Genomic DNA, 12,063 nt, shown 5'->3' with positions numbered 1-12,063 from the left:
ATCTTTTGTTTATTTATACTTTGAATTTTGTTGGTACATATTTCAACCATTGTTGCTGTACGTATCAGATACATGTCAAGAAGTTCTGTTCTTTTTTCTGGATGTGTTGTGGGAGCATGTTTTGTTGTGGATTGATTTGAGATTCGCTGCTGTTCTGCTACCTCTTTATGTGATGATGCATTGAACATAATTTGGTCTCCTGCTTCTTTAATTTAGTCTTATGATAACATTCTGCCTTCATATTGCAGTTCATTTCTTTATTTGTGTAGATCCTCTTTTCTGGACCAGAAAGGGTTGTGTAGTTCTATCAGTTACTGATTGTTGTCCAGGTCCAGAGGCAACAAAGCAGCTCCATGTATGATGCTCTTTTTTTGAAGTGCTCTTTTGAACCATATGTAGCAGGATGCACACCTTCCTAAAAGTTCAACTTTTCTCCCATCAGCCTGCCAAATATTTTCCCAACAGTCTTGAATCATCCGGTTTTTTTTTCGAGGAAATGTGAGACAGGACTTTATTTTTGCTCAGAAGTGATTTTGGCTTCAGAACTCTTTCACATATGATTTTATGCTCAGCCTCTCTCTCTCTCTCTCTTATTGTCGAGTCATGAACAAAGACCTAAACTGAGGCAAGTGTTGGATGTTCTTCTGGGTTCCTTTGAGACCTCCTGGATGAGTTGTTGATGCTCTCTGGGGGTAATTTTGTTAGGCCAGCCACTCCTGGGAAGGTTTATCACTGTTCCATGTTTCTCCACTTGTGGATTATATCTCACTGTGGTTCACTGGAGTCTCCAAGGATTAAAAATGGCCTTGTAACTTTCTCCACTCTGATGGATGTCCATGACTTCTCTTTAGATCAGGGTGTAAGTATGCTTTTTTCATACTTTTTTGACCAGGAAAGATGAATTGAAATTTTAAATTGTATTGTATTGTACCTGCATAGGTTACAGGTGTTCTACTGAAACATTCCACCGGACCGATGGAGAGATGCACCACAGTAGGAAAATTCGACGATGTAGCTCAGTTTGTTAGAACTCCAACCCACACCTCTAACAGTTTCTGTAATGGATGTTACTGGCCCGGCAGCGGTTCATCACACATGAAACCTGCCAATATTCTCAAATGAAATTATTTCCCTAACAATAATTCACCACTGTGGGGAATTGTAGCCAAACTGGGCTTCCTGCAGGGCACTTTCATCCGCCATGTCTGATGTGATGAACACTAGCGAGATCCCTGATATCATGCATATTAGGGCTGTAACTAGGGATGGGTGCGTACTGAATTTGTTATAGGTACCGACCAAATTTCATCTTTTCATCAGAGTACAGATTCACGTAAAATCAAACGGTATCGTATTTTGGTACTTAAACGCATCATTGTGAGACTGAGGGAGTGGAGGAGTGGTCAATGTTCCATGAACACAGCATTGCACACACTAGAGCGTTCTGACGTCAGTAGCCGCTGGTTCCGTCAGCAAAGCAAGCATGGTTAATAGAAAGGACTCGAAAGTATGGCTCCACTTCTCAGAATCCGGTGCAGTTTACGCTCACTGCAGTATTTGTGACCAGTGGTGGGAATACTTCTGATATGAAAAGCACCTGATTAAGCACAAGATTTTTCTCAAGGCTAAAGAGTGCACCGTTTAATCAGCCTCAGACCTACGGCTACAACTCCTGCATTCGGCACTGTTAGCACACCTGCATCTGCTAGCGACTCGTCATCTGCAGCCAGCAACATGGGAGAAGAAATGTTTGAAGCAGCTGGATGTCGCTTTGATACATTCATTGAAGTAAATGTATACGTGTGTGTATAAGTATGTAAGATACTTAATTTATATCAAGTATCGGTACCGCATCGGTTCAAATGTGAAAGGTTCCCATCCCTAGATGTAACGATGCTTTCAACTCTTGCAATCCCATGTTCATGAATACAAGAGATTTGAACAATATTTTTGTTATAACCAGAGCCAATGCGTCCTAGATCACAACCTGTTATCTGGTTTCTGTGTAGAATCATTCAGGTTCTACTCTATCTAAGGTGGTCCTAATGGCAGAGGTAGCAGTAAAATCACATCTTAAGTTCTCACAAATAGTGTTTATATTGTTATGTGTAGTGTTATGGCTGAGTTATTGCATTCAGCCCTTCAGCACATAAATAATATTTTCCAAGGAGCACAGCTCTGATCTGCTGGAGTTGGATAAACAGATGAGCACAAAAGGCAGCAGCTGGTGAGGTTGTTTTAATGCGTGTATTTAGAAGTATTAATACCATAAGACACTATCAAATAATGGAGCTACTAATTATCAAGAACAGGCATTTATTCGTTCTTAATAATAACAGGACCTTGGTTTGGTTTGTCATTTTTACAGCTGTTTCAATTGAGCTGAAAGGACCATTAGTGACGTATTTGGCGAAATGCAAAGGCCTAACATAGCTGTAGAAAACAGTTTAAAGGGCTTAGAACGTATTAATGCTATCATTGACTACTGACTTTAGGGGTACACGTCCAAACCCTTTAAAAAGTGTCTGTTTGTTTGCTACTTGTTTTTGGGAGCAGAGTAAGAGTATTCTTCTTTACAAAAGTGTATCTAGTAAACAGTGTTTTACCAACCACATGGTTTCCAGATCACAAAAAGTATGTTAAAAGGAAATGGACTATGCCAAATTATTTGCATTTCTCTTTCAGGTATTTTAATATAGCCAGCAAATAAAATATCACAGAACATTGTTCCGATGATAGCTTGTCGATATTTTTATTGAGACCCCAAATCAGAAAAAGGCTCAGTTTCAGAGGCTTCTGTAAATATTGCCATAAACAAATGATCTTTTAAAGCTGTTTTTTCCAGTAATTAGAATAAATGCCTGTTCGTTGGCTTGTAACATTCCTTTTATTCAGCCAAAAGGCCACTGACCTTCAGGCAACGGCAAACTACAACCGAAACCATAAAGCTGCTTTTCCCAGGAGCGTAATCAGTAATGCAGAGATTGGAGCTCACACAGTCGCATACAAGTACTGGGCGCTGTGGGTTATAAATAAAATCGCTGATTTGTTTTTTATATCAAATTCAATTAACCTGGTTTTTTTTTTTTTTCTCCCTTTTTTATTTCATAAAGACAAATGACGGAAATTGTTTTTGAGAACTTGCTTTTATTTCAGTCATCCCTCCAGTGAAGTTCACCTGCATTCGAAGTGCAACTAAATACTAAGCTGAGAAACATGCTGGTCAAACAAGATGGCAGGCCATGCCTTTGTAAACGATGAAGATGCAACACACACACACTGTTTACAGCTAATGGTGTTACGCAGTCAGCTAGTTTCTCCGTTTCGAGTATACATCTAAGAACAGATTTAACTTCAAACTAACTTCTACTGCCTCCTCTTTAAACAAGTACTTCCGGCTAGGTGGCACATGCCTGGTGTTTTCAGCGGGTGAATAAAGTCTGGCTTTTCCACTGTTTCGTTAACATCTGTGATCATTTTCAACCGGGCCTCCGTCTTATCGTAGGAGAAGCAGTGTGAAAATGATTTCGCTAAGGTGGCTTGTCTTCCAGCTGGGATTCAGGATCTGTTGCTGACTTGAGCAAGTCGTAGAAGGCAGCATTTCTCCCACTCCACGGAGTGCTTCTGCTTCCGGTGTGGAAATAAATTCCCACCTTTGGTAGCAACAACCTTTTAACAGATTGTGCGATGTACCGTTTGTTGCTCCAAGTCTGTGGTCGGGAAACCCAACCGGTTGCATATAATCGATGAAACTGCTGTTTTTCGGAAGGCTCTTTGCTAGTTGCCATTTTATGTCTTTCTATGGGAGACAGGCAGACTGACGCTCTAAACTACGGAAGCCCAAGGAGTCTGTTGGTGAAATAAAAATCCATATTTTCCTAAAATAAAATTCTTCATAAATGGCAAATTTGAATTATATCGATAAAACCGATTTATTGCCCAGCCCTGCATCATACCTATTGACAGTTATTCCCGAGTGCACAGATATTGGCACCGCTGTCTGTTGTCATGGAAACCATGCTGTCTTTCTGCAGCGACCATCTGATCAGCACTTCGTCTTTCAGACCCAGCGCATTAACCTCACCTGTTTCTGTCCAGACATGAGGGTGTCTGCAGGTGAAACCGCTTTGTTGTGGCGGCAGCTTTTACAGTAAACCCTTTTCCACATAGTTTGCCTGACATTCTCCCTCTGGAATCCAAACCATCTGTGAGACAGACCAGCAGTCTGCCACCAGCTCTGAAAAACACACGTCTTCAAAGCAGTCTGCTTGTTCAGGTGGCTCTCTCTCTTCAGACATGGCTCAGCTAGGGCTCAACATAATAGAATAGCTGAATAACTTGTCATCTGCTTGCCAGCTTATACAGAAGCACAATTCTCGCAAGTTGAAAAGAACTTGATAGAAATACTGAAATTTGATATTGTTGAATGTGATATAAAAATCCATACTTTCCTGTTCTGATTCTCTTCCTCTTTGCCTAAAAGTTGCTTCTGTTCAGCCAACTACACTATATTCCCAAATATCTATCTACTTTTACATGTACATGAACTTAGACATCCTATTCTCGATCTATAAGGTCCAATTTGTCGATGGACACACCGTTCCCAGCAATAGCAACGTTAACTACTGTAAACATCTTCCAAAAAGTCTAGGAGTGTGTTCATAGTTGCAGCCTCCGCTCTAATTCATCCTGATGGTGTTCAAGAAGGTTGAGGCCAGGACTCTGTGCAGCTGCTGTCAAACACGCAACTCTGTTGACATCGTTGTTTTACAGTTTGCACTCAGACACATTGATGAAACCCACCCTCCTTCGGTGGACATGTTTGATTAAAGGAAGGGCGAACCTTGGTTTTCAGTATCAAGGCGAGAGTAGCACTCTGACCTTTTTTTATGACACTTTAACCCAGAAAGTTAGAATATTTTTCAGCATTTCTGTTCTGAGCTACAGATGAGTGATCAGAGCTGCCCAGGATTGTTGATCATTCACTGAGTTTGTTTGGATGGAGCAGCTATTTTTCTTTTCTGTCTGAGAGTAAGAATAGTTGCTGTTTATTTTAAAATCTATTCTACTTACGCATTTGCATCAGTTTGGAGCGGCAGGCTGTGGAAGTGAAACCACAACGATGTGAAGCAATCAAACATTAATGCTTTAGTCTAAACAGGTTCAGGTTGGAGGGGAGTTCCTGCCTCAAGTGGAGGAGCTTAAGCATCTCGGGGTCTTGTTCACAAGTGGGGGAAAAATGGAGCGGGAGATCGACAGACGGATCGGTGCGGCTGCCGCAGTAATGGGGGCGCTGTGCCGGTCCATTGTGGTGAAGAGAGAGCTGAGCCATAAAGCGAAGCTCTCGATTTACCGGTCGGTCTACGTTCCTACCCTCACCTATGGCCATGAACTTTGGGTCATGACCGAAAGAACGAGATCCCGGATACAAGCAGCTGAAATGAGCTTCCTCCGTAGGGTGGCTGAGCACTCCCTTAGAGATAGGGTGAGGAGCTCGGAGTAGAGCCGCTGCTCCTCCACATCGAGAGGAGCCAGTTGAGGTGGCTCGGGCATCTATACCAGATGCCTCCTGGACGCCTTCCTCGGGAGGTGTTCCAGGCACGTCCCACCAGGAGGAGGCCCAGGGGACGGCCCAGGACACGCTGGAGGGACTATGTCTCTCGGCTGGCCTGGGAACGCCTTGGGCTCCCCCCGGAGGAGCTGGAGGAGGTGTCTGGAGAGAGGGACGTCTGGGTGTCTCTGCTGAGTCTGCTGCCCCCGCGACCCGGTCGATAAGAGGAAGACGACGAGTACGAGTAGTCTAAACATTTTTAATCACGTTCTGTGGCGGTGGGATCTGTGTTCCCAGATTGCAGCAGCGTTTGGACCTGCTCAGCATCAGGCAATGTAATCTACATAGGTTTGGCTATGAGATCCCCACAATGGAAACACGCATAGAACCAGCCTGGGTAGATTAAAGGTTCTGGAAAGCTGGGTTCTGGAGATAAAAACATTGTCGAAACGTGCCACAAAGCCATTGTTTTGGCAGCCTCTGGTGCTAACCACCGTCTCTGACCTGTCTGCAGCGTTCACTGCCGAGCAGTACCAGAAGCACCAGGAGCAGCTGGCTCTGATGCAGAAACAGCAGCTGGAGCAGAGCCAACAGCAGCAGAAACGGCAACAACATGTCAACAATCCTACAACCACCACCACAAACACACAGGTCAGTATGAAGTCTTTCACCACACCCGTACTGGTGCGGGAGTCCAATTCTGCCGCCATGGGCTCATCAGAGCAAACTGAATTAAACTGGTGCGTGGAGTGGGAATCACTTCTAGCTGTTCTTAGGAAGTAGTAAACATTCATTTCCTCCAGGCTCAGTTCCTGTTTGGCAGCAGAGGTGCTGAGCTCACCTGTTTCTGTAGTTTGATTCAGTTTAACAGATCAACCACATGTTTCCTCTCTGCATGTCACTGGTTTCCACTTAGACACTCGTATCTAAAACGCTGGACCAGGCAAGCGCCCAGTTTGCCGCCTCGGCCCTCATCACCACCGATCAACTGCTCGGCTTCAAATCCAAAGAGGAGTTGGTGCACGGAGTCAACGGGGTCCTGACAGGTGCTGGTGAGTTTTCCGTCTGTTTAATATGGTTCTCAAGGTTCCTTCAGTCTGGAAAACGTTCTCGTATTTCCAGAATCTCTTTATCCAGTCTATCCATGTACACTACTGGTCAAAAGTTTTCACTTACTGGGTCTCTTTATTTTCATGACTATTCACATTGTAGATTCTCACCAGAGGCAATGAAGCTGTGAATGCAAACAAGTGCAGTTATGTCGTAAACAAAGTGTGAAATAAGTTTATTTAAGATTGTTCAAAATAGCCACCCTTTGCTCTGATTACTGCTTTGCTCTCCATGATCTTCGTGAAGTGTGCGCCTGAAATGGTTTTCCAAAGAGTCTTGAAAGAATGCTTCCTAAGTGGACTGTTTGATTTCACAGAAGTTTGATTTACTTTGAGTTATATTGTGTTTAAGTGTTTATTTTTTTTGAGCAGTGTATATTTCAGTCATCACAGTAAAGGGTGACTACTTTAAGGAATCTAAAATATAAAACATATTTAAAGTTCTGTTACATTTTTGTTTACTACATAACTCCATTTGTGTTCATTCACAGTTTTGATGCCTTCAGTAAGAATCTACATACAATGTAAATACTCATAAAACATAAAGAAAACCACTAAATGAGAAAGTGTATCTAAAACCTTTGGCTGGTAGCGTATACGACACTGATCCAGCCAACCATCCATTTATTAATTAATCCATCCATCAAAGCAACCATCCAGCCATCCAACCAATGATCCATCCACATATTTATCCACCAACTCATCCATTTAACCACAGAACCAGCCACCCGACCATTAAAGGATCCATTAAACCAAGAATTTATGCATCACTGCAGCCACCGAACGGACCATCGGTTCATCCACTCAACCAATCCATTGCAGTATATTTATAATAAACTTCATGCTTTAAAAGGACAAAGAACTCTGGGAATATAAGTGAAACCTGAAATACCGTATTTTCCGCACTATAAGGCGCACTTAAAAACCATTAATTTTCTCAAAAAATGACAGTGCGCCTTGTAATCCGGAGCACCTTATATATGGATCAATTGGTTAATTGGTTGATCCATACTGGTTGTACACGGCGCTCTGTCAAAATGTTTCAGTACGACTGGTAAACTACAAAGCCGCACCGCTTGCGGCATTACGGCTACCGTAGTCAGGGGCGTCGCCGAAGTAATAGCGGTAAACACCTGTACTGTGCTTAATCCTAGTCCAACACCACTTGTGTGTGTATAACGACCCCAAAATTGCACCTTTCAAGAGACACGCTTACGATGCTGAGTTCAAACTCAAGGCTGTCAGTCGAACATGGGAATAGAGCAGCAGCGAGAGAATTTAACAGTTAACACTACTATATTGTGAATGTACTAACGTTTGATTTAGTTCATCAAACTGTTTCTTTTACGTGTTTACTGAATCAGGGAAAAGTTCCCTTTCACGTTTTAACTAACGTTTGATTTCAACTTCAACTTCATAGACTCCAATGCATTCCTAACGTGCGGTTGGTTCTATTCAATAGAATTCTATGTAGAGGAGACCTTAACATGAGAGTGAATGGAGTTATCAGAACGCTGGTTTGTAGTGTATTAATAAAGTTTGACTGTTTTGTTGACATTCTCTTTAGCACAGCTCCATCTAGTGGATGCATAACGCAACCCCAGTCAAAGGTTTGACTGCAGTAGCTTCTATTCTATGCGCCTTATAATCCGGTGCGCCTTATAGTGCGGAAAATACGGTAAATGTATTTAAATGGAAAATGAGGAATGTTTGAGGAGATGAATTTACACCAGAAATGTGTGTTAATACCTTCTGGCTCTACCATGCCGCCTGCCATCAGTTAAAGAAGTTACATCAGCATTTCCTGTCAACCAGACTGAATAATCAGCCTGATAAACTCTGGAAGTATTGCAGCACTGTTGGAGTTGAGTTGCATTAGATTATGTATGGTTGCCTCCAATTCTGTTAGGTTCAGTTCAGTAACCATTCAACCATTTTCTTCTGCGTTTTGTTCACCAGGCGTTTACAAAAACCTGCACCTCAGCAGCGCCGCCTCCACCCTTCACACGACCAACCAGTCAACACACACTACCACGGTCGCAGCCCCCACCTTCCTGCAGCCCTCTATTAACGCGCCCATCCCAGCGCCTACCAACGTCGTCCCTGCCTCCATCAACGCCACCCCAGGCACCCACACGGCCTCCACCGCAGCGGCTCTGGGGCTGCTGGGATGCGGCGCTGCCGGGGCCGCCCCCACAACCACTCAGGTCCTCATCGGGAACAACATCTGTCTGAGCATGCAGTCGGCCGCCAGCCTCGCCGGACGTCACATCCCCCGGACCCTCGGCAACGTGCCGCCCTCTGCCTTAAAGCTGTCCACCAGTCTGCAGATGCCCAAAGTCTCTGGAGCTTCGTCTATGGACATGAGCTCCAGGTGAGGCTGAGCATCTGTCCTTCAACAGATTGATCATTGTCTTGGGAATTCTTTTTCACACCATCTTTTGTTTGACATTCTTTCCTAGCTGCTGGCTGGCTGCTGTCACAGAATAGCATGCATCATCTGTATTATTATTATTAATATTGATAAAAAACTGTCATAGGGCTTGTTTTGTTCTTTATTAACCTGAAATAAAGTTTCTTTAGCAGAAACTTTCACGGTACTTTGAAAACAAGAGAAAAAGATGTGGATGTTCTGGGGAGGTTTTTCAGAAGTCATATTTTCTGAACTAGTGAAATCGCTCTCGTCAGCACAAATCAGTCCTAAGAAGCCACGCCTCCAGATCTACTGCGACTGCAGCACAAATGAACATCCCCCGATGGAGCCAGGGATCTGTAGCTCAGACTTGGTTCTCACGCCTCTGATTTGAAGCTGCAGGCGTAGCTTTCTACTCATCCTTGAATAAACAAAATTCAGATCAGAACTTTTTCCAGATTTTTATGCAGCAAACCAGGGGCCAAGCTGGTGTTGCCTGCAGGTTGTAGATCTTCTATGGTGATCAGAGCCCTGGTGATGGACCAACACAAAGTATTTTAATGATTTTCTTTTTTTTGTGCAAAATTAAACAAACCAAAGTGGAGTGGCAGGTGTTCATGTTCTCCCCCTTCTGGTCGTCGTCCTGCTGGGAGGTGGACCGCCGCACCAGTCAGAAGTGACAACCTTGCTGTCACTAATGACAAAAAGCATCCCCACGTTATGACACTGCCACCACCATTTTTCATGATGGAGATGATGTGTTTAGGAAGATGATGGTTTAGTTTTCATTCTTAGTTTTTCATTTTCCAAATAGGCCATCCGATTTGACTTCCACCTTGATTTATATTCAGAATCATAACTCTGGAGGTGCTGCAGAGATCGACAACTCAAGCTGACTGCATGTTTTTCAGTGAGCAGAAATTATGCCTGAACTCCTCAGGTTGATCCGCTGACTAACGCCTGCCAACCGTCGTCTGTCCTCCTCTCTCACAGGGACAATCACGACGAAGACAAGCCAGCGCTGAACAGTATAGCAGACAAAACGGTGGCCATGGAGGTTACGTAGTAGCGGCGTGACGCGGCGCGGCGGCGGGTCCACTCTGTAGGTGCTGTGCATCGTAGCATCGGGGACAGCAGGACTCAAAACAGGCGGAACGGCCATTCTCATCTCTTTTTACACTTTTTTTTTTTTTTGTTAATGAAAATATTAACTCATGTAAACTATAAATATGACATAAATTAGTATCTGTACAGCAACTACATATTTGTAATATCCCCCTGTATATATATTACTTGAATACAGAACTGTCCATTTGTGATGTTTTGCACTTGGGAGTCAAACTTTAAAGGAAAAAAGAATAAGCCAAGTTGAGTTGTGGCGAGTGAGAGATGTACAGAGAAGAGTTTTATCACATGTGCATGGTGCGGAGCCTGCTGTTTTTATCTATTTATTGTGCCGTGTTTACAATTTTTTTTTTTTTTGTTTGTTTGCTTTCAGTTTATTTTGTTTTTATTTGTACACTGTACCTTCGTTGGTTCCTGTGCTGTAGTATATGTTTGATAGCTACGGACTCCTGGGTATTTTTGTATTTTGTGAACACAAAGCAGGCCTACCCCACCCCCCACCCTCATATCATTTATTTTTTTATTTCGTTTCTGTGTGGATCACGTTAAAGTGAGCTGTGATATTGATGCAGATCAGGAGATGGAGTTGAGGAGTTCAGCGCCTCTTCAGATAATGTCCCAAACACAAGTAACAAAACAGGGATGAAGTCTCTTCCCAGAAGCCTCTGCTTCTGATTTAAGCACTATTGTTTTGTGATTTTTTTTTTCTTGTTTTATATAAATATCAATGCTGCTTTTGTATTTTTTGGTTTTTAAAGGAGTCATCCATCATTTTCATGCAAGCGGGGTCTCCTTCACTTGTTTTATCGGACTTTTTTTTTTACAAAACAAACAAAAAAAGCTATTTTTGTATTTTGTGTTTCTCCTTGTGGTTAAATTGATTGTAAGGTTTTTTTTTTTTTTTAAGACTTCATTCTTTTGTTCATTTGTTACTTGTTCATGCATAGGTGAAAAGGGATTTGAACGGGCAGTAATCGCTGTTTCGTCATTTCAGTTAATATCGGAAAGATAAAAAATTCCCAATGAGGGGTGCTGAGAGAATTTCTTTTCTCACTTCCTCTTTTGTTTTTATCTCTTCTTGGTAAAAAGAATCTCCAGATGGCTGCGAGGCCAAAAACCACAAGTATTTGGTGCCTTCCTTTTTTGGGGAAATGTATGTTGTCTCTTCCATGAAGAGTTAGAGGCACAAAGGCAGCATTACTTAGTAGTGCTTCTTGTCTTTGTCAGAACCTGAATGCCCAATCCAATGGCAAAATATATCTTTGAGGTTTACTTGTCCCACCTGGAGGCTGAAAAGACTTTAAAAAATGTGACAGAACTCTCACTAAAATAAGAAAATAAAGCCCAGGGCATTAAATGTGAACTGTTTGGACTCCTGTTTTGTGCCTCTTCTCTGGTGTTGTGGAAAATTGTGTCCCTCCCAAACAGATTTGTTCTGATTGTTTTTCTTAGGTCACATTTACTTTAAACACACTTTTATTAATCCGAAAGGGGAAAGTAGATGTACACGTTTATTCTGACGGCTGTGGGCAGGAACGATCTGCTGTAGCGGTCTGTTTTACGGCAGATCTGAAGGAGTACGACAGCCTGATGAAGAGGATCCTCAGGGTTGTCTGTAATGTTCTTCATTTTATGGAGAATTCTTCTTGGCCCAATCATCTCCAGAGGTTCCGGAAGAACTTCTTTCAGATCAAAAAACATGCAAAAAGCATTTTTGAGATTTTTGTTTGAGGGGAAAAATATATAAATCAACTTGTTTTAAAAAGTAATTTCCCCCTGAATGTAATGAGGGTTAGGCTAGCAGCTACAATCAAGTTTTTGAGATAAACTGCACTGACTTGAGTCTTTTCTGCCACTGTGGCCAA

At 42.6% G+C, this 12,063-nt stretch overlaps 1 protein-coding gene across 4 annotated transcripts in view; it reads left to right on the top strand.

The window, feature by feature from the left end:
* LOC124858023 (enhancer of polycomb homolog 1-like) overlaps positions 1-11,561 on the top strand; it is a 37,449-nt gene extending 25,888 nt beyond the window's left edge. For all 4 annotated transcript variants that reach the window (XM_047349715.1, XM_047349714.1, XM_047349713.1 and 1 more), the window contains 4 exons: positions 6,066-6,202; positions 6,468-6,603; positions 8,620-9,034; positions 10,067-11,561. In XM_047349715.1, coding sequence (XP_047205671.1) covers positions 6,066-6,202; positions 6,468-6,603; positions 8,620-9,034; positions 10,067-10,139 — 761 coding nt within the window. In that variant the 3' untranslated portion in view covers positions 10,140-11,561. The remainder of the gene's footprint in view (positions 1-6,065; positions 6,203-6,467; positions 6,604-8,619; positions 9,035-10,066) is intronic.
* The last annotated feature ends 502 nt before the right edge of the window (positions 11,562-12,063 follow it).

The sequence above is a fragment of the Girardinichthys multiradiatus genome, chromosome 21, assembly GCF_021462225.1.
Source record: "Girardinichthys multiradiatus isolate DD_20200921_A chromosome 21, DD_fGirMul_XY1, whole genome shotgun sequence".
Classification (NCBI taxonomy): domain Eukaryota; kingdom Metazoa; phylum Chordata; class Actinopteri; order Cyprinodontiformes; family Goodeidae; genus Girardinichthys; species Girardinichthys multiradiatus.
Note: the sequence above shows the minus strand (reverse complement) of the source record. Positions and strands in the feature narration are given on the sequence as shown.